This window comes from Colletotrichum scovillei (assembly GCF_011075155.1).
Source record: "Colletotrichum scovillei strain TJNH1 chromosome Unknown Contig00011, whole genome shotgun sequence".
In the NCBI taxonomy this organism is placed as follows: Eukaryota; Fungi; Ascomycota; class Sordariomycetes; order Glomerellales; family Glomerellaceae; genus Colletotrichum; species Colletotrichum scovillei.
In genome coordinates this window covers 3,235,329-3,253,557 of record NW_023336269.1, presented here as the reverse complement: position 1 = coordinate 3,253,557, position 18,229 = coordinate 3,235,329, and the positions used below count along the sequence as shown (strand labels likewise).

The window sequence follows — 18,229 nt, the reverse complement described above, 5'->3', positions numbered from 1 at the left end:
TACCTAAGGCCATGAATCTCAGGCGTCTTTCCTCGCTGCCCGCCCGTGCCGGGTACGAATACCTTACTCCATGGTCCGCAGTACTGTGTAGGTACGGAGTGCGGATAGGTAGATTCTCGTAGCGATGCCTCCACAATTATCCCATTCCCCGCTCCGGCAGGTACTCCTTTTCGTGGACGGTTCCTTCCATCATTCCAGTCGGGGACTAAACTCCTGGCGCCTTTATGTGGACTGGAGACTTTTTTTTTGTTTTTCCCATCGCCGAGTTTCTTAACCCTACCTTAGTAGCACAGGCATTGGACCCCTTCCCGCCCGGATCATTTCCGCGGACCTGGACCTACCAGTACAGCTACGAAGTGACCGAAAACTCTCCGTGCGAAAAAGGATTAAAAGCAACGTCGAGTGGTTGCAGCATCCAGCGAGCTACGGTACACGTTGAAGATCAAGAAACTCTGACATATTGGTCTTTCTATTTTTTGCAACTCGTTTTGTGAAAGCTGAGTAAGGCACTTGCAGACGAGCAGTCCTTGTAACTTTCCTTTTCTTTCTCTTTTCTCCTCCAATCAAAAGACGAAGTGCCTTACTCCAAAGAGGGGTTGACAAACGAAAAGAAGACGAAATTTCCGAAACCCCCAAGATATCGATAACCCTGGACATATACCAAGTACCTCCTCACCTTACACACCGAGACGCCAGCTCAACATTTGCCCGGGGAAATTACCGCCGACGTTCCATTCACCGAATATATCCCCGTCAACAACCATGGCTGAGAATGATACTGCCAGCGCCAACAAGGCTTATTTCGAGTACGTATACGTTCCTACATTTTCACACATCGTTCCCCTGCATTTCCTTGATGGGTAAGGAGGAACGCAATGACGGGATGATACCGAGTAACCTCCGCGTTCAACCCGTCCCCGGGTTCCTGCAGATGTACACATACTACAAGCACAACCCGCCTCTCGAGACTCTTTGCAACTCTGAGGTGTACTTGCCTCAACCCCCTCTCCCCTTTTCTGAATATCATCCGACCCTGGCAGAATTCCTCGTTCAAATTTCTTCCTCCTTTTCTGAACTGCATTTTCGCATTTGGTCATATCCAAGCAAATATAAAAAACATGGAAAGGCCCGTGGGGTTGACTTACACGAACTAACTCCTTGAGTAGCAAGCTGGCTGCCGAGTATGACACGAAATATGAAAAGACTATCCTGCAGCTTGAAAGGGAGATTCGCAAGCGCAAACACTTTATCGGCGCAGATTGGGTCATTGACGACGATGATGATGACAGCGAGAGCGAGAACGCAGCACAGTCGACGGCGGCGAATGGTCGGTCTGTGAGACTTCTCGATTACGCTTGTGGAACGGGCTTGATATCAAGGGTGAGTTTTTTTTTTTTTTTTTTTAATCCTTTTCCTATCATATCTTCTTCTATTTTGAAGACGATATGAGTATGTTCTAATTACCTCTTGCCTTTGTCATGATTGCGAGTAGCATACCACTTCCCTCGTGTTAGTACTCGAGAGAGCGTGGATGAGATCTTCTCCCGTCCGTTACGCAAGTTTGTTTGCTCTTGTTTCAGATGTCGTGTACACCATGTTCGTGTTACTTGTTTTCTTTGTCATTTACACAACAATTGTGCGATTCCTCGTTCGTTCTTCCTACTTTGAAGGGTCCATCACACTTTAGCATGTGGAAACGGAGACTCGGGTTGTGGACTTATAAATGGGACAAAAGTTGACTGACACCAAAAATAACAACAGGCCCTCGCGCAGTTCACGACGCATTGCGTCGGCATAGATATTTCGGAAAACATGGTGGCGGCCTACAACGCCCGGGCCGAGAACCAGGTACGTTGAAAAGATGATTCTGGTTTTTGTTTGGTTCAAGTTGGACGCAGTCAAAACAAGGCGACAGAGAGAGATGAGTCCAAAATAGCTGGGTTTCCCTTTCAGACTTCCGCTTATCGTTCACTACATACACACCTTCTTCTCCTCTTCACCTCATTTTTGGCCAGATAGTTCTGCCCACACATCGGGCATCCAAGTGGAAAGTGAGAAAAGAGAGAAAGAGAGGGAGAGAGTTGGGAGGGCGGAGGGAGAGTTTCGAAGGAAAGTTGTGTGTACACGCACACCAGACACCAGACACCAGACGCAAAAAAAAGACGAGACCATGGGGCCAGCCGCTCCCAGACTCGGCTCGACTCCAGACAAGAGCAGGAAAAAGACCGGATCGTTCGCCTCACACGGATACCTGCTCACGGACTCGTTTCGGCAAAGAAAGAGGGAGCACAGACAATCTTCTGGGGAAGTGGAAAAGGAAGAGGGCTTGAAAAAGGCTTGTCGTGGCTGTGAGTAGAGCAAGGTCAAGGGAAAGAAAGTCAGAAACCCTCGTCTGAGCGTTTTCCGTCGTCGCGTCCACGATGAAATGACGGACGGGTCCGTTCTCTCCACGAGTCACTTTCTTCCCTCTCTTTACTCCCCCTCTATCTCTCTCTCATACACACACACACACCTCATGTTGGTCTCATCTCAGCCCTGCTGACCTTCAGACCTTTTCGATCCCCGCCATGACATGACGTGGACATTTGCCCAAAATAAAAACTCTCGCACTCTCTTTTTGCGGTTTTCGATCCGACCCCCCCTCCTCTTTACTCTGGACAGCCTTAGACTCTCCTTCTCTCTCTCACCTCACCCTACCCACCCCTCCCTGAATCTCACAAGAATCTCATCTCATCCCATCTTTCTGATGACAAAGTTGCCGTCTCGGGCGAGCACACCCGCACTTCTAACCCCCCCCCCCCCACCCCCTTTTCTCTCTCTTCCTCCTCCGAGTGCTCGGCCGTAGACCGAACCAAGCCTGTGCGGGCTCGGGTTTGTGCGGGCGGCTCGGCGCACGGGGAGTGATATTGCGTGACCAGAAGCCCGCCCCCTGCGCAAAGTTGCCGCAAAGAAGTACATGAGACTTGAGACATGGGAGATGACGGGAAAGGCCGAGAAAGAAGAGAAGGCGGATAGAAGCGGCAAGGCTTCAGCTGAACCCGGTGACTGACATGACCACTAACCCACACACAAACCCCTTAGGGCCTCACCACCGACGAAATGCACGCCTACCAAGGCAACCTCACGGACCCTTCCGACCCCTCCCCCGCGGCCTTCGCCTCCGACGACGGCCGCTTCCGCGACTTTGACGTCGCCGGCGTCGGTCTCGGGTTCCACCACTTTGAGGACCCGGAGCTCTCGGCCCGCCGGCTGGTGGAGCGGCTGAGGCCGGGCGGGGTGTTTATCATTCTCGATTTCCTGCCGCACGAGAAGATGGATCACGCGTTGCCTGCTGCGCATACGGTTATGCATCACGGGTTTTCGGAGGAGAGGATGAGGAGTATCTTTGAGCAGGCTGGTGCGGGCGGGGATTTCAGGATGGAGGAGCTTGGGAGTGGTGTTGTTTTTGGGGGGCATGGACATGGACATGGAGACGGTCATGGGCACGGGCATGAGGGGCATGATCATGGACATGGACATAGCCATTTTGAGGAAAAGGGTCATGATCATGGTCATGGTTCGGGACAGGGGATGAAGAGGCGGGTGTTTTTGGCGCGGGGAACAAAGGCTTAGCTAGATATCGATGAGCTCAAGATATCGTGAATTTTCAGATTTGGAACTCTGGCTTGAACCTCTTTGGTTGACGACGAGCGGGACACACTTGAAAAGACCACGTCTCCCGTTCTACCGTAGCGCCGGTACCTACTATTCCTTATCAATGATATCAACAGCAAAAGCACCTCCAAGCAGAATAGCAGGTTCCTCGATGCTGTGGTGCTCGTAACTAAGGTAGTTTCTCGCACATCAGTCTCGTCTCGCTCTCCAGAGGCATACACTCTTTCTGTCGAAAAGAAAAACTCACCTCAAAGTACCGACACCCCCAGCCTCAAGCAAGAACGCCGGTCCGTCCTGCAGCGTCTTGCCGGCCCAGCGCATGGCAAAGGCGCGGAGGATGTGGCCGTGGGCGACGACGAGGACGTCTCCGTTGGGCGCGCCCTTGTTGCCGATGACGGGGCTGTGCCACCTGTCGCGGATGTCTTTGATCAGGCGGTCCAGGCGTTCCGTCACGTCTTGGGGGCTCCTGTGTGGGTATCAGCAAGATTTTCTGAGTAATGAAATTTCTGTTGGCTGTTTATGAGGCTTCACACTACGTCGATGATATATGAGCGTCTCCCCGAAACGGCACCTATGAAGGTTCTGACCGCATCGTCGACTAGATCACCAACGACGCTGCCCTGGGAAACAGCATGACCTGACAGGCATGGAAGGAGAGAGAAAGACATCAGAGGTGAAACAGAAAGACTCACTCGCCGCCGGGGCAGCCATCGCGCCAAATATCCCAGTTCTCAGAAAGGCCCTGCTCCTTGCGGATGCGGCGGATCTCGGGCGATGTGATGCCCTCGTAGTCGCCATAGTCCCATTCGCGAATGTCCTCGGTGACCTCGACGCAGGCGTTGCAGTGCGGGCCGTTGCCCTCGATCTCACCGTGTTCCTTCCAGGGGAGATTGTCGTTGATGCCGAGGTTCAGCAGTTCAAAGGTGCGCTGGGCACGTTTGCGAGGGGAGACGTAACTGATTTGACTTTTAGTAGGAGCTCATGGCCAGGAGAATTATCATTGAGACTAATGATGAGTGCTAGGTGACATCACTTGATGGGCCTGAATCGTCAAAGTCGTGCTTGAGAGCAAATCTAGACCCCTGAGGCGGAAGATCTCATCATCCTCCTCACATGGCCGGACAATTACACGCAACTCACATGTGAGAGATTCTTTTGGGTACAATCAGGCGGTCACTCCCAACCAGGGCGCGGCCGGTGGCACGCACACGCTTCTCGCCGTTGGCGGTGAGCGGGATATCGGTGCTGCCGGTATGCCGGCCGTTTAGAGACCACTCCGTCTCGCCGTGGCGGATGACAAAGGCACGGGGAGTCGTCATGGCGGCGGGTGCGATGAATCCGTCTCGCGGAAGCCGATTTGACAGCGGATGTAACCTCGCAATGGGAGTTGGTATGTAGGAAATGTTATGCGATCTCTACCGGTGTCTAAGTGTTCTTCGGGGGTCTAATGGAGGGCGGCGCAGGGACGCCCCCGAGTCAGCTTTTGGTCCTGTCACACACAGCAGCAGCGAGATCTTGACGTGGGTATAGTTGCTTGTGACGTTTAGTGCATGAAGAGGGCCCGAAGTCTGACGTGGAATGGTGGGTTGTAAATGAGAGGAAGTTGAGACGGATAGGCTTGACATGACGCTTCTGCTTTTGCCCAATTTGGCTTTCCAGCCGTCCCGCTCTTCCCGTCTTCGCACTTCAGTTCTGTGCATAGCCTTTTGAGATCTCGTGTAAACCGTAACGGCGCTTGCCATGACCCTTGATACAGTTCATCAACGGCTTGTTTCCTGCAAGTGCCAACTTTGGCCGATGAACTCATCCACGGCTCAGGCCAAGACACAACGACATGTGCCAACTCAAGCCAAGGCCAGGCGGGGGCGGCAGTGCTGAGTCTCTTTTTTCACAATTTTTGCCGTATCGTGTGTCCGATGTTTCTTCTGATCTCCCCGACAATGACAAGCGAGAAGACAAGCCTTTTGCCCCCTCTTACTGGCCCCTGTATCGCATCTTCTCCTAGCCCCCAGCATCGGCCCTCGTAACGGTAGCACTTCGTCGCTTCTCGCGTGCACTTGCCGCAGGCTGCGTCCCATCTCCCCCCGTCGTCACCCGGCTTTGTGACATCTGTCTGGTTTTATGCGGTCCAGGATAGGTCAGGATGGGGGACGGGTGGGAAATGGGAGAAAGGCTTTTTGGGCTTGTAGCAGAGAGGGAGATCCTCAGTAGTAGTGCGCCATGAGAAAGGTTTCAGCAAGGGCTGTAACGAGCAGGGGGTCGCACCAGAACCCCACACGGGCAAGAACTACCTGGTCGTGATCATTTGCTCGAAAGTGAGTGTTGCGGCGACTTTCCGTTGCTCGACGGGGAGAGAATAGGCGAGAAAAGAGGGCAGGGGATTCGATAAGGGTCGTGGCGAATGTGAGGTCAGAAGACCCGAGGAAAGGAGGATGGACGCTGCTCTGGGGTAGGGATGAATGGTGAGGGGAAGGAGAAGAGGAGGCAGAAAGAGAGATGCTCTCACGAAGTTTGTTTCAACGCACCAGTAGAAGTGGGAATGAATAAGCCCGTTTGAGGATGCCCTGGGCAGCAGAAGAAAAAAGGCAGTTGGGGGTCCTGGGTGGTTCTTACTCGACGTCTCTTATCTCTTAATCCTTCTTGCTCGCTTCGGAAGTTCGTAATGGCGCAATCGACAAAAAGGTCAATGTCTCCCACACACTCTTTGCTCGTTTGACTGCCTTTTTGATTATTGGCAACTCCTCTCTCTCTATCCCAAGGGTTGCACGAACTCGCCTCTTATGAGTCTTTTTTGTCTTTAACCTGATTGAATTATCCGCTCAACATCAGTAATGACCCGAAGCGACGACGTCACGCCAACCCCGGCTCTGACAGGACGATTACTAAGAGCGCTGGGGCTCCCTTCGTCTCCTCTTCTTCCTCGGCGCCAACGTCTGCAGCGGGGCCTCCTCCGCCGCGGCGTTTCCACTTCCGGCTGGACTGCCACCGAGACTACCGACCACGACACCGACACCACCGACGCGAACGCGCTGGAGCTCATCGCTTGGCCGTACTCTGCTGCGCCCGCCGCCCCCGCCACAGACCCGTCAACGCCGAGATCATCGACGCCGACGACAAGCGATTGCTGTTCTCCTGGTTGCGACTGCGAGTACGACCCCTTTGGGACAACGACCCGGCGGCGGCATTCTCCATCAACGCCACTAGAGAGACCACAAGGCCACAGGCGAGCTAACTCTCTCGACTCAACGACCACCACTTCTTCAAACGATTCTTCCTCTTCATCCTTCTCATCGGTTTCTTCGCGCTCCCGTTGGAACCCGTTCTCTTCCGCGACCGACGAATTGACCTCCGTGAACCGACGATTCAGTGGCGTGGACGATAAAAGGAGTAAAAAATCGAGAGAAGTCTGGAGGGAATATTGGTGAAGCGCCTTTGCAGACCTAGCAACCAAGGAACCGAAATTTCGTTGTAAAAGAGGAGGAGGAGAAACAATCAAAGCAAAGACTGGGGAAACATGAGCGGCTTCACAAAATTTCGCGCTGGCCTTACAGCCGCCGGCTGCGCTGCCATCATCTTCACAGGCGCCACCTATGGCGCAGGCTTGAAGACACAAAAGGAATGGAAAGAGGTAAGAGAGCATTTCTGATAGAGGAAGTCGCATCGCGAGAAACTGACAAATTCTTCCTCGTCAGGAACGACAAAGCTTCTGGGAGTCTCCGTACGATGAGCAAATTTCTCTCCTGCAGGGCCAGCGTGGCCGGTTAGTTACAGAGCGCCGGAAGTGGGAGAGAAAGCTCGAGTATTTGGATGAGAGGATAAAAGAGGGAGAGGCTAAGAAGCCACAAAGCTAACCACGGACGTTATGAAAAGTCTGATATGCTGATGTTCTGTCATGGCCAACAAGAGTTCGGCCTCAAGCAGTAAGCACATCCAAGCTGGATAAGGAATGCTGCTCCAAATGGATCCGCGTAGATCGAGGCAAAAGACCACGATCGGCGGCGGCGCAAAAGCGACCAACCCACGCGTAGGGCCTTGGTGGGCTCCCCGGGTAATTTTGTATAATCAGGTCGATCAAAGACCATTCGCAAGCTGTACACAAAAATAAGGAATAATTGTAGCGATCACCACTTTGCGTAATGAACGGCATCCATTACATTCATCAATCCGTCTATCTATGCCTTACAGTGATTTATCCCTTTGTCACCGGCTTGTTTTGCATGCCTCCCATAACCTCGTTATCGCTCGAAAACGCCAAGTCGATGCCCTTCAAGAGCTCTGAGCAGCTGGATTTTCCTACTCGGTCTTGCCTTCATTATCAATCGTCGGAAGAGGGATGGCTCGGTAGAGACAGATGAGGGCAGAGTGCGATTCGCCACCGCCCGCCAAGGCATCGATCTTGTCAGGGGTCACCTCGGACACCTTGTCATCATTGAACCACCACCAGTTGCCGTCCTCCTCGCCCTTCTTGCCGGTCTTTGGGTCGACAGGGGCAGTCTTCTTGACATAGGCAGTGTAGTGACCGCTGTCGGCACTTGCTCCCTGGTGAGTGACGACGCCACGCAACTCGTAGATTCCAGACTGGTTGGCGCCTTCGTCCTTGGCCAGATCCTGGTTCACCAGAGCATAGAGCTCCTTCTTGGCAGCAGTGAGAGCCGCATCTTTCTCGGCTTCGACCTCGGCGTCAGTCTTGAAAGTCTCAGTTATCTCTGTGTCGCCATCAGAAGTGCTGGCCACGGGCTTTCCAGCTCTCTCGGCCTTCTTATCGTTGGCCTTTTCCAGAGCTGTCTTGCCCTCGGGACCTCCAGAAGCTCCAGCAACATCGCCTCGGTCGATAGGGTTGATCTTGCGTCTCTTGCGAGCCCGCTCAATATCCTCTTCGTCCTTGCGAATCTCGCGAACCTTGTCGCGCACGGGAATAAGAGCCTTCTTCAGCTCATCAGTGCAGAACTCAACAACGTCAAGTTCGTGGGGGAAAGTGACCTTGCGCATGATCTTGGCCTTCTTCTGCACCTCTCGCTTCCAGAAGAATCGCACAAAGTGGACCGTAAGATACTTGGGAAGCCTCGAAATTTGCGACTTCTTCGTGTAAGTCGTGTCTCTATCCAGAACGGAAGACTTCTTCTCCAACTTCTCAGTCAAAGCAGCCATAATACCGTCGCGAAGGTGGTTGATTGAGGCATCAATGTGGCAGTTGAGCTTGAGGAAAGATTCGCTTGACTTGACAGGCTCCTCTCCACCATCCCTGGCAGCCTGCTCATCAGCCTCGAGAGTTGACTGAAGCTCTCCAGCCATGTACCTGTCGATAAACGAAGAACCCTCAGACTCGGAGAGCTTCTGCTTCAACTGGGAAATGATCTGAGACCAGGCCTCCTCGGCATCCTGCTGAGCATATCCGGCTCCGGTCTTGGACTTCTCGGCGAACTGGGGGTAGACCATGCGGAGTGTACTCAGGAAAGTCAGCGGGGGAATGGCACCCTGTGTTTCCGACATGTTCTTGTAGAGATCGGTAAGTTGGGTGGCGATATCAGTCGAAGTGAGGCCAAAGCTACTGCCGGCACCACCGCTACCCGACTTGTGCGTGGTCAGGGCCGTCTGGAGTTCGGGGATCGATCGGAGGGTCTGGAGGGTCGAGTTAAGATAGCAGGTGTTGCCCAGATTGGTGAGGCCTGCGGGAGTAGCTCCTTCCTGCTGGGCTGCTTCGGCTTCGGTCATGTCCTCGACAAACTTGACTGCTTCCTTGGGTCGAGCGAGATCTGCGTTCTCGCCGGAAGGCTTGCCCATCATCATCAGCGTGGCGCCGGCCTTGAGGCCGAACTTGGCCATGTCGTCGTCATCCTTGACTTGCTTGCCCTTGACGAGAATCTTTTGTCGCTCGGGTTCAACGCCGGTCAGACTGTAGAGCTGGTACTTGAAGGTTTCGCCATTGGACGAGGTATCGATCTCGACTTGGTACTTTGTGCCTTGGTGGCTAACGGTGACTGTTTGACAAGTCAGACAACAGCAGGCAATGTATTGATTGAGTAATGCTGCTTACCGGGTATTGACGCCATCGTTGTGTTTGTGATTCAGGTCGGCCTTGCTGCAATATTCTGGTGTAGCTGGGTTTTGCAGTGTGTTGGGAGTAAAACCTCGTTGCGAAACGGGCTGTTGAAGGACAAGTTTGTTGAAGGCACCAGGTGGGTTGCGTCAGTACCTACCAAGCTTGCATGGAACCTTGAGGTGGGCGGGCAGTAAGGGAGGCAAGGTAGTACAAAGGACCACACGGCAAGATAGCGGGGAAGCGGTGTACCTGCAGGGTCCGTTTCAGCTACCGATTCGCTTATGGCAATATGCCCTTGTCCCTAACACTTCCGCATGCATTCGACAGTCTTCCAGCATCTTCGGGGAAAGGAGGCTCGAGATGACCTGCAAAGCTCATGGTATTTGTGTCATGCACTTCAATGCTAGAAAACCGAATAGATACCCTCAAAATTATAGTCTATCTTTGAAGCATGAATAAAATATGCCTAGTTCCTGGGTCCGTCATTATTCAGTCTCCCTAATGCTTAATTGTACATACCGTAGTATGCATGTAAAGGGCACAAGCGGGGGATCGCCACTAAGAAAAGAGCTCCAGGATCACGTGAGAAAGCTTTCCGCTGAATCAGCGAAGTGCGGTGACAGCTACGCATGATGTGGAGCTAAGGTACGGCGGTGCTACCAGCCCCACTACGAAACGTCAGGCTTCCGGCTGAGCCAACCTCACGAGCCCCGCGGTCAACATCCAACTCCAACCTCTCAGCATCACCAAAGGTTGGACGCGGCCACGTCTCGCCATCATGGTAAGTAAACTCTTGTGGTTGGACGATCTGCGCCTTTGCTAACAATTGGAAATATAGTCTCAATCACTGCGACCCTATCTCCAAGCCGTCCGGAGCAGTCTGACGTCCGCCCTGACGCTCTCCAATTTCGCTTCCCAAACTGCCGAACGTCACAATGTCCCAGAGATCGAGGCCCAAACGTCACCTGAAGTCCTCCTGACGCCCCTAACAATTGCCCGAAACGAAAACGAGCGAGTTCTGATCGAACCGAGTATCAATTCCGTGCGGATATCCATCAAGATCAAGCAGGCCGACGAGATCGAGCACATCCTCGTCCACAAGTTCACTCGTTTCCTGACGCAGAGAGCCGAATCGTTCTTCATCTTGAGAAGGAAGCCAATCAAGGTATGGGACACACATCACGAAAGTATTTTGCGAAGCTTTCAGGGGCTACAATGCCACGTGGCTTGCAACCGACAACGCGAACGACGACACTAACCTACTATTCCACTAGGGATACGACATTTCATTCCTGATTACGAACTTCCACACCGAGGAGATGCTGAAGCACAAGCTGGTCGACTTTATTATCCAATTCATGGAGGAGGTTGATAAGGAGATTTCGGAAATGAAGCTCTTCGTATGTCCCCTCACTCTTAATCCTCTGCCGTGGCAGTTTCTGACAGCACATAGTTGAATGCGAGAGCTAGATTCGTTGCCGAATCTTTCTTGACTCCCGTAAGTCATACTTGCCATTGCAGCGTCAACCGGACACAACTGATGCCCCCCTTAGTTCGATTAAAATACCCTATAACAAGCGTCGCAAACGCCAGGAGTTCAGCTTCAAATCTGCACGGCCAGAATCGTGTAGTTGGAACGAGAATCTCGCGCCACGTTGAAGCCATGGACCAGAAGTATGAGTTGGAGTTGGATGTTGGCTCGAGCGCTCCCGGAATACCGGGATCCACTATGATTCCAACCTTGATATTGGTCCGCAAATCCGGGGCCGGGTGGGAACGACGACATGGAGCCTCCATTTTGATACACAATTACCGTTATGAACACAGCTCTCTCTCCCAATCAAGTGTTGCATATCAGTGACGCGTTTCCTGTTGTAACTCTCTCGCTTCGCTGACCTTATGAGAGCCTTGAAGAATGTCGGAACGTCCATCTAAGCATTGCGAGATGTGATGTGACGTCGTAGGATACAACGAAGTCGAAGCCATTCTGGGGCAAGAAACAGCTGATAATCGACCTCGAATGCTGAACAAGTATTGCCATAGCGAAAACCATGACGTTGCCCTGCTCATCTTTCTCGGTCTCATGTGACTAAGGTTATGCTGGTCGTTCAGTATGGATGGAATCAGTCGTCCCCTTCCCTAAAGAACCGCTTGGCGCTTTATATCATGCACCATAACAAGTGTTTTTGCGCATTCAGGCAACCAGCAAAGCCTTATCATTGTTGTCGTCCTGACTTGTCATGCAACCATCGACCTAATACTCACCTCCACCTCACCAGGCTACGATGGAATACACAACTACCTATTCATCCTACTGCCGCCTCGGAGTCCCTCTATGCCCTAATTCAAAAGCCTCTTCTTCCTTGACAACTTCTTCCCTCCTCCCCTACCTCTCTCCACATCAACTCAATTTCTCTCCCCACCTCCCACCCACATCGTACACTCAATCAACAAACCCATCCCGCCCCATCACAACAAATACTCTAGGTCTTAAGTACGATATCGAACTCAAGACTCTACACATCCTGCAGGTCTGTCGGGTTTATTGACCTACGCGCATCGTCGATACAGCTGAAAATACACTCAGTTCTTAGCTCTGCCTTGTTCAGGCTACCTGCTTCTCACGATACTCGTTCGGCCTCTGGTAAGCCTTCTCGTTCATTCCTTTTTGTCCCTCGGCCTTTTTCTTGCCGCGACTCTCATTTTCGGAAGCAACGATCTGGCAGAATTGAGCTTTTCACCTTGTTTCGGTTGTTCATCGTTCCACCTCACCCTCCACCCTCCGTCCCTTCAGGCTTTGCTTGAGAGTGATGGTCTTGGTTTCTTTTCCTTCACCGCCCAAGCCTTCTTCCTTTCACCTTTCCACACCTTTATATCTGACAACGTTCCATCAACAGATCTCCGTCAGCCACTGTACGGTGATTTTCAACTGCTTTCTTGGGCCGGTCTGTTTTCCAGCAGTAAAAGTGAGTTGTTTCCTTTTCTGCATATCCAACGCATTCCACCATCCGTCGAATCTTCATCGCACTTCTTCCTTGACCATGAGGTTTCTTCCGGTCTTTTTCGTCTGTTCCTGGTCTGTATATTGAGCTCAGGGAAGCGGCGAAGGCTCTCTTGGAGAAAAAACGCTTGCGCTATTTCGGGATCTTTGAGAAGTCGCTGTCATCATCGATGAGAGACTCACTCGCTTTGCTTCTGCCAATTTCTCTCAGCTTGCCAAATTTGCGAGACTTGGTTCTGCGTTCACCACCTCACTCTCTTCACCTTGTATGCCCTTGCCTTTTCTGGCGCTTTCTGCTCTCGCTTCTTCAAGTCACTTGCTCTTGCCTTGTCTCTCATCCCCAGGTCCGACTCGCCTCTCTTCATACTTTCACCTGGCGTTGGTTCTCAACGCTACTCACATTGGCTGCGCAATCACTAATCGCATCCTTCTAGAGCACTTACTGTTATCACACACATTCACCACATATACTGCCATCAGTATCCCCCACTAGCATCATTCCTGTTCTTCCTGTTCTCAAGAAGGATTACGCCTGAGTGTTGCTCATCATGGTCTACTCTCAGGTACCTGGTATGAAGGGCAAGGTGGGACAGCAGCAGCGGCGAGTGCGTAACAGCGTCCTTCAGTTTGCTTTCAGGCCTCGCGCCGTGCCAGAGACTGTTGTTGAGATGGAGACTACCATGGAGAATGGCGACTACGACAGTGAGCCTGGTGGTGCCCGCCTCGACACTGATCATTTCGGTCGCAACCAGCAGGGCCAGAATCATATCTCAGCCAGCTCCAGCCTCAACCCTTCTTCCTCGCCTTGGGTGCCCAACTCCTCTCAGGCCCAACAGACCACTAGCAAGGTATATATACTCAGCATCTCGAAACTCTCTTATCGGCCATGTTTCGATCTAACAATTGCGTCCAGATTGATCAGCCCGAGATCGCTGAGCTTGACGGTACTCCTCAGTATCTTGGCGCCAACGGCAAGATCAAGGGCCGTTCATCGATTCCCGCTCAGAGCTTTGGATCTAGCTCGAATGGTACAATTTCATACTCGAGTGGACTGGTCAGAAACAACTATCGCGTTGGTCTCCCGAAGATGGCCAGCCAGGCGAACCACGGCCAGCTCACCGGCAGCTCCTCCATGGGCAATTTGGGTATCCAGACCCCTGTCCGCCAGGACATTGGTGGATTGCTCTACAGCCAGGGCGACAAGGAAGTCATCGATCTGACTGGTGATGATATCAGTTCCGGCAGCGATACTCCCAAGGCCAAGGGTGTCGGCAATAGTGGTCTCATGACGGAGCCGCGCAACTTCGCTCCACGTACCATGAACCACCTTGGAGCGCCTCCCAAGTTCAACTTGATCAAGACCAACAACAGCGCCGATACCCCTGCTTCGGACACTCAAGATCCTTTCGTGTCTTCCGCTTCGCAAGTTGGCACTATTCAGCCGTCTGTGCCTGTGTTTGGCTCTCAGATTGACACTACCCACTTGCTTGCGACTGGTCAGATCCCTTTCCCTGCCGCGACAGGCGACACTCTGCACTTCGACAATCTCCCTCGCGATGACGATGAACCGTCCATCCAGAACGATATCACCAGCCAGATTCCTCAGCTCAATTCAACCAACGGAGGACATGCTGCCAACGTCCAGAATGTGCCTGCCCGGCCGGTAGGATTGTCTCTGCCGCAGCCTCCTCAGGCTCTTCCTCTTGCCGGGAACAGTGCGGCGATCGTTCCTTATCAGGCTTCTCATCAAGCTCCCTATCAGGATACTTTCCAGGGTGGCTACCAGCTTCAGGAAGCTGTCGCGACTTATGGCGACGCTGTTCCTGACTACATCCGCGCTCAGCGATCGACGCAGCTGAACCGCCTCACCGGCGGTCCCACAGGTCGACCTGCCGCGAATGAGGCTATGCATCAAGTGAACTTCCCGTTCGTTGAGCCTCCTCCCCGTGCTTCCCACTTCATGGTTCGCGGCGTCATCAAGATTGGCAACGTTTGTTCACCTAATATCTTACTCATCGTTATCATCAGCACTAACACATGATTAGATTCCTTTCGTCACTAACCGCTCCGAGATCATTGCGATCCTGGGTCGTAATTCCCGTATGCTCAATGACACTGATGAGCCTGTTCATATCATCATGGAGCGTGTCACTGGCAAGACCACTGACGCTTACGTCGAGTTTCACACCCTGGAGGATGCTTCCAAGGCCGTTGAGAAGCATCATCAGAACCTTGACCGTGGTCGTGTCACTCGCATTGGCCAGCGCCCTGTCGAGATTGAGCTCTCCAGCCAGGCTGCTCTCATGAAGGACCTGTTCCCCAACGCCAGGGGTGTGTTCTGGGCCGGTCTTCACCCCCATGTCCTCCCTGACAACGACCAGGAGCCTTGGGACAACTTCAAGGGCTTCGTGTCCAACGAAGAGATGACCATGCTGGTCAAGCATGTCGAGGTTCCCCACCGTGTAAGTCTCTTCATCTTATGTGCTCAAGAGCCTGTGGCTAACTATTTTGAAGTCTCCCTTTTCGAAGGAGTGCCCGCAGCGTCCGTTCGAGTGCCTCATTAGCACCCTGACCAAGTTCCCTTGGCAGATGAAGGGCCACGTCACTGTTCAGCAGCGTCATGCCATGTACAAGGCCACCTGCGATCTCCTCCGCATCCTCGTGGGCAACATTCGCGACAAGCGTGACGAGGTCAACCTTACTCATCGTCTGTGTAAGCGAGTCGTCGCTGCGGCGATGCGCTGCGAGGGCTTCTCGATTACCCAGAAGGACGATATTGCCTTCATTGTCAACATGAGCGAGATGGAGCAGCGTTCCTTTGGCCAGCCGCGCTTTGCCGAGAGCTGGTGCCACCTCTATGTCCTGGTCCCCAAGAATGGCGTCCCCTTGGATGTCATCGAGGTAAGTCATATCCCTATTCCGCTCATCTTTACATTGGAATGGTGGTGTGGAAATAGAAGACTTTGGAGCTAATCAGTCATGCCTCGCAGTGGTACATTGCCCTCATCCGCGAGGAGACTATTCGCTACCTGGAGATCCAGTCTTTCCAGGAAAAGTGCCAGACGTGCACCATCGGCGAGGCCACTGACGGATACTTTGGCTTCTTCTGGCGCGAGTTGAACCTTCGTGTTGGACCTGAATTCGACCACATGACTCTTGCAACTCTTGCCATGCACGAGTACCAGACACTCGAGACTATCATCCGCCGCGCCCTGACTCCTTCTATTGGCCACTAATGTCGAGTTACAACAGACCTGGGAAACAAGGCGAGGCAAAATGGGGTGCTGAGATGGCTTCGACTGATGAAAGTTGGCACATGGCTTCGGAACGTCTCCTTTTAGCTCTGCTTATCTGCACTTTCACGTTTACGGCACTTGGCTTAGAGGAGTGAGCCTTTTTCCCCTCATGGTTTTGCATCATGCCTTTTGTTTCTTTGGCTTTCTATCCTTGGGAGTTTGGACGAGTCAAGGACAGGATGGAGGGCTCGGAAAATCAGGATGGTGTCCGTTGGTTTGTCGCACGCTGACATCTGGAAACTATGGATGTTTCTGGGTTTCTTTCACAGATGGGGGATGGGCTTCTGAAATTACCTTAGTGAGATAGGGGTTCGAGTGGTTGAAATTCTCTATACCCGATCAATAAGACCTCTAGAGCAGTTCTCTATAACTTTTTGGTACACGGCCGTTGCCACTCCTTTTGTTGTTTTCTTTGTCCTTGACGGATTGAAACATTCCCGTCAAAACCGTCGTTGGGGCATAACGTTGGATAGGCTGGCGTAAATTTCGCGTGGCGCGCAGACGGCGTGATGGCGTTAAAGAGCTGACTGGGTGATGGAAACTTAAACGTCCCGTTCGTGCAGTTGAGGTTGAAGTTGGCGAGTGGGGTGTCTTAGTCAGCCTATCACAGACACGGGGACTCTTGGGCTGATGGGCCAGTCACAGTACCGCGAAGGGGGAGTGGAGAAAGAATGCACTAAAAGCTGCAGGTACCGCCTAGACCTGGAGCGGCATCGCCCGGCATCGCCCGGCATCGTGCGGCAGCTGGTCCATCAGTCCTGCACGCGGCAGGCGCAACCTGTCCTGCCCCAGGGGAGTTCGATAGGGCGACCGCTCAGTGCGGATTTGGCAGGTTTGTTGGCGGGAAAGCACCTACCTCACCTGAGGCACGGGCCAACGGAGCGGAGCCCTTTTCTATTTTATCCATCGTGCCTTCCTTTCGCAAGGTTCGTTATTTGGACGGTACCGGAGGGTCGTTTGGGAGATCACCGAGGAGATATTCGTAGTATTATTTTGGGGCCTGACGCTTGCACTAACTTGGAAAACCCGACTCAATGGTCTGCGGCAAGGACAAGAAGGGCAAAGGACCAAAAAAAGCCCCTGAAACATTTTGAGGGCGCGGACGGACAACTGGCTTAGCGGCATTCGGCGGCGGCTGATTATGGCGGGGCACATTGGTACCGGAGGTTGGAAGATCGGAGGTAATTGGGAGCCCTGGGGGGTAAAGGGTTTAATGAGATATCCGTGTTGATGGAGAGGCTTCGCATCGATCGTGCTGCCTTGAACTCGACCAGCCGTCTTGTGGCCCAAGTCATGCTCTTTCTGCTCAACCCATATCACAGCATAGGTACTGAAGCACCACAGACTGTGAGGTCACATCGGTCCATCGATCATTGATGAGGTTGAGCGACTCGAGTAGGGTAAAGTTGCGGCGTGGTAAACAGTAGGGATGGCTTGTCAAGGCAGTGGTCCTTGCCCAATTTTGCAAGTTTCCAACGAGGAAAATCGGTATCAAACGTAAAAACCAACAACAACAAGCGCCTTCCTTGGTTCACAAGTGACGAAGCTTCGTTGGACGGGACAAGACTTGGAAAAAGGAAGAAACAACTAGGGACAAGGAAGTTCTGGACAAGGAGTTTACATGTCAGGACTGTGACCCCATCCAAGCTCCGTCGAAACAGAGGGCGCAAATCACCTGTGAAAAAGGGGGTCCATCTCAACTCCACTCTCCCGTCTGCACAGGCCAGGACTGAAGCCCAGCCCAGCTGAGATTGCTTTTGGAGATGCGAGTCTGGAGTACGAATACCTACCTACCTTAGTGAGTAGCAGTGGCGGCGGCATCATCTTCATCAAGAAAACATCACTGGCTGGATGGGTTGATACCTCGAGTTTCCCCGGAAGCAACGCACGGAGCACTCAAGACGGGTGAATGGCAACGGCCTGGCGTGAAGCGTGACAGGTGCCTCACTCTTAGGCAGAATAAGGTACCTGGGCTGAACTTGTAAATAACCCAAGGGAAGGTACTACGTACCTTACCTTAGATGATGATGGGAGTAAGGATGGAAGTGACCCTTGATTCTTGGAACATGAGGTGGACTGGGTGACTGGCCAAGGTACCTTCCCAAGGCAAGGAAGGTTCATTTTGGGTTCCATTGCTCTTTCCCGTTGCCGTTGCTGCCACAACTTGTCGTTGCCGCTTCGTGTGGTGTGTGTGGTCTGTTTGCTGCTGCCACTTTCCGTCTGCCATCAGATTCAACT

General features: G+C 52.7%; 6 protein-coding genes across 6 annotated transcripts; 4 read left to right on the top strand and 2 right to left on the bottom strand.

Moving 5' to 3' along the window:
• Positions 1 to 762: 762 nt before the first annotated feature.
• HER10_EVM0013274 (methyltransferase domain-containing protein) lies at positions 763 to 3,612 on the top strand (the record flags this gene model as incomplete). Its single annotated transcript, XM_035482638.1, has 4 exons — positions 763 to 806; positions 1,167 to 1,380; positions 1,762 to 1,848; positions 3,082 to 3,612. The coding sequence occupies 4 exons, from the start codon at positions 763 to 765 to the stop codon at positions 3,610 to 3,612; spliced, it is 876 nt and encodes a 291-aa protein (XP_035327464.1).
• Positions 3,613 to 3,744: 132 nt separating this feature from the next.
• HER10_EVM0000337 (phosphoglycerate mutase) lies at positions 3,745 to 4,973 on the bottom strand (the record flags this gene model as incomplete). The annotated part of the gene is made up of 4 exons (XM_035470123.1): positions 3,745 to 3,823; positions 3,902 to 4,120; positions 4,347 to 4,610; positions 4,795 to 4,973. The coding sequence occupies 4 exons, from the start codon at positions 4,971 to 4,973 to the stop codon at positions 3,745 to 3,747; spliced, it is 741 nt and encodes a 246-aa protein (XP_035326440.1).
• Positions 4,974 to 6,485: 1,512 nt separating this feature from the next.
• Positions 6,486 to 7,505, top strand: HER10_EVM0004108 (uncharacterized protein; the record flags this gene model as incomplete). The annotated part of the gene is made up of 3 exons (XM_035473761.1): positions 6,486 to 7,058; positions 7,130 to 7,282; positions 7,347 to 7,505. The coding sequence occupies 3 exons, from the start codon at positions 6,486 to 6,488 to the stop codon at positions 7,503 to 7,505; spliced, it is 885 nt and encodes a 294-aa protein (XP_035326752.1).
• HER10_EVM0010962 (ubiquitin carboxyl-terminal hydrolase) lies at positions 7,261 to 9,859 on the bottom strand. The gene is made up of 2 exons (XM_035480406.1): positions 9,689 to 9,859; positions 7,261 to 9,632 (listed from the first exon to the last, which is right to left on the bottom strand). Exons 1-2 carry the CDS (start codon positions 9,702 to 9,704, stop codon positions 7,948 to 7,950), a joined length of 1,701 nt encoding a protein of 566 aa, XP_035327267.1. The 5' UTR covers positions 9,705 to 9,859; the 3' UTR covers positions 7,261 to 7,947.
• A 523-nt stretch (positions 9,860 to 10,382) lies between these two features.
• HER10_EVM0007427 (ARP2/3 complex 20 kDa subunit) lies at positions 10,383 to 12,243 on the top strand. Its single transcript, XM_035476983.1, has 5 exons — positions 10,383 to 10,475; positions 10,533 to 10,859; positions 10,969 to 11,094; positions 11,148 to 11,192; positions 11,248 to 12,243. The coding sequence occupies exons 1-5, from the start codon at positions 10,473 to 10,475 to the stop codon at positions 11,254 to 11,256; spliced, it is 510 nt and encodes a 169-aa protein (XP_035326991.1). The 5' UTR covers positions 10,383 to 10,472; the 3' UTR covers positions 11,257 to 12,243.
• A 1,000-nt stretch (positions 12,244 to 13,243) lies between these two features.
• Positions 13,244 to 15,987, top strand: HER10_EVM0007191 (uncharacterized protein; the record flags this gene model as incomplete). The annotated part of the gene is made up of 5 exons (XM_035476755.1): positions 13,244 to 13,543; positions 13,609 to 14,685; positions 14,741 to 15,157; positions 15,210 to 15,596; positions 15,686 to 15,987. 5 exons carry the CDS (start codon positions 13,244 to 13,246, stop codon positions 15,929 to 15,931), a joined length of 2,427 nt encoding a protein of 808 aa, XP_035326967.1. The 3' UTR covers positions 15,932 to 15,987.
• Between the last annotated feature and the right edge of the window lie 2,242 nt (positions 15,988 to 18,229).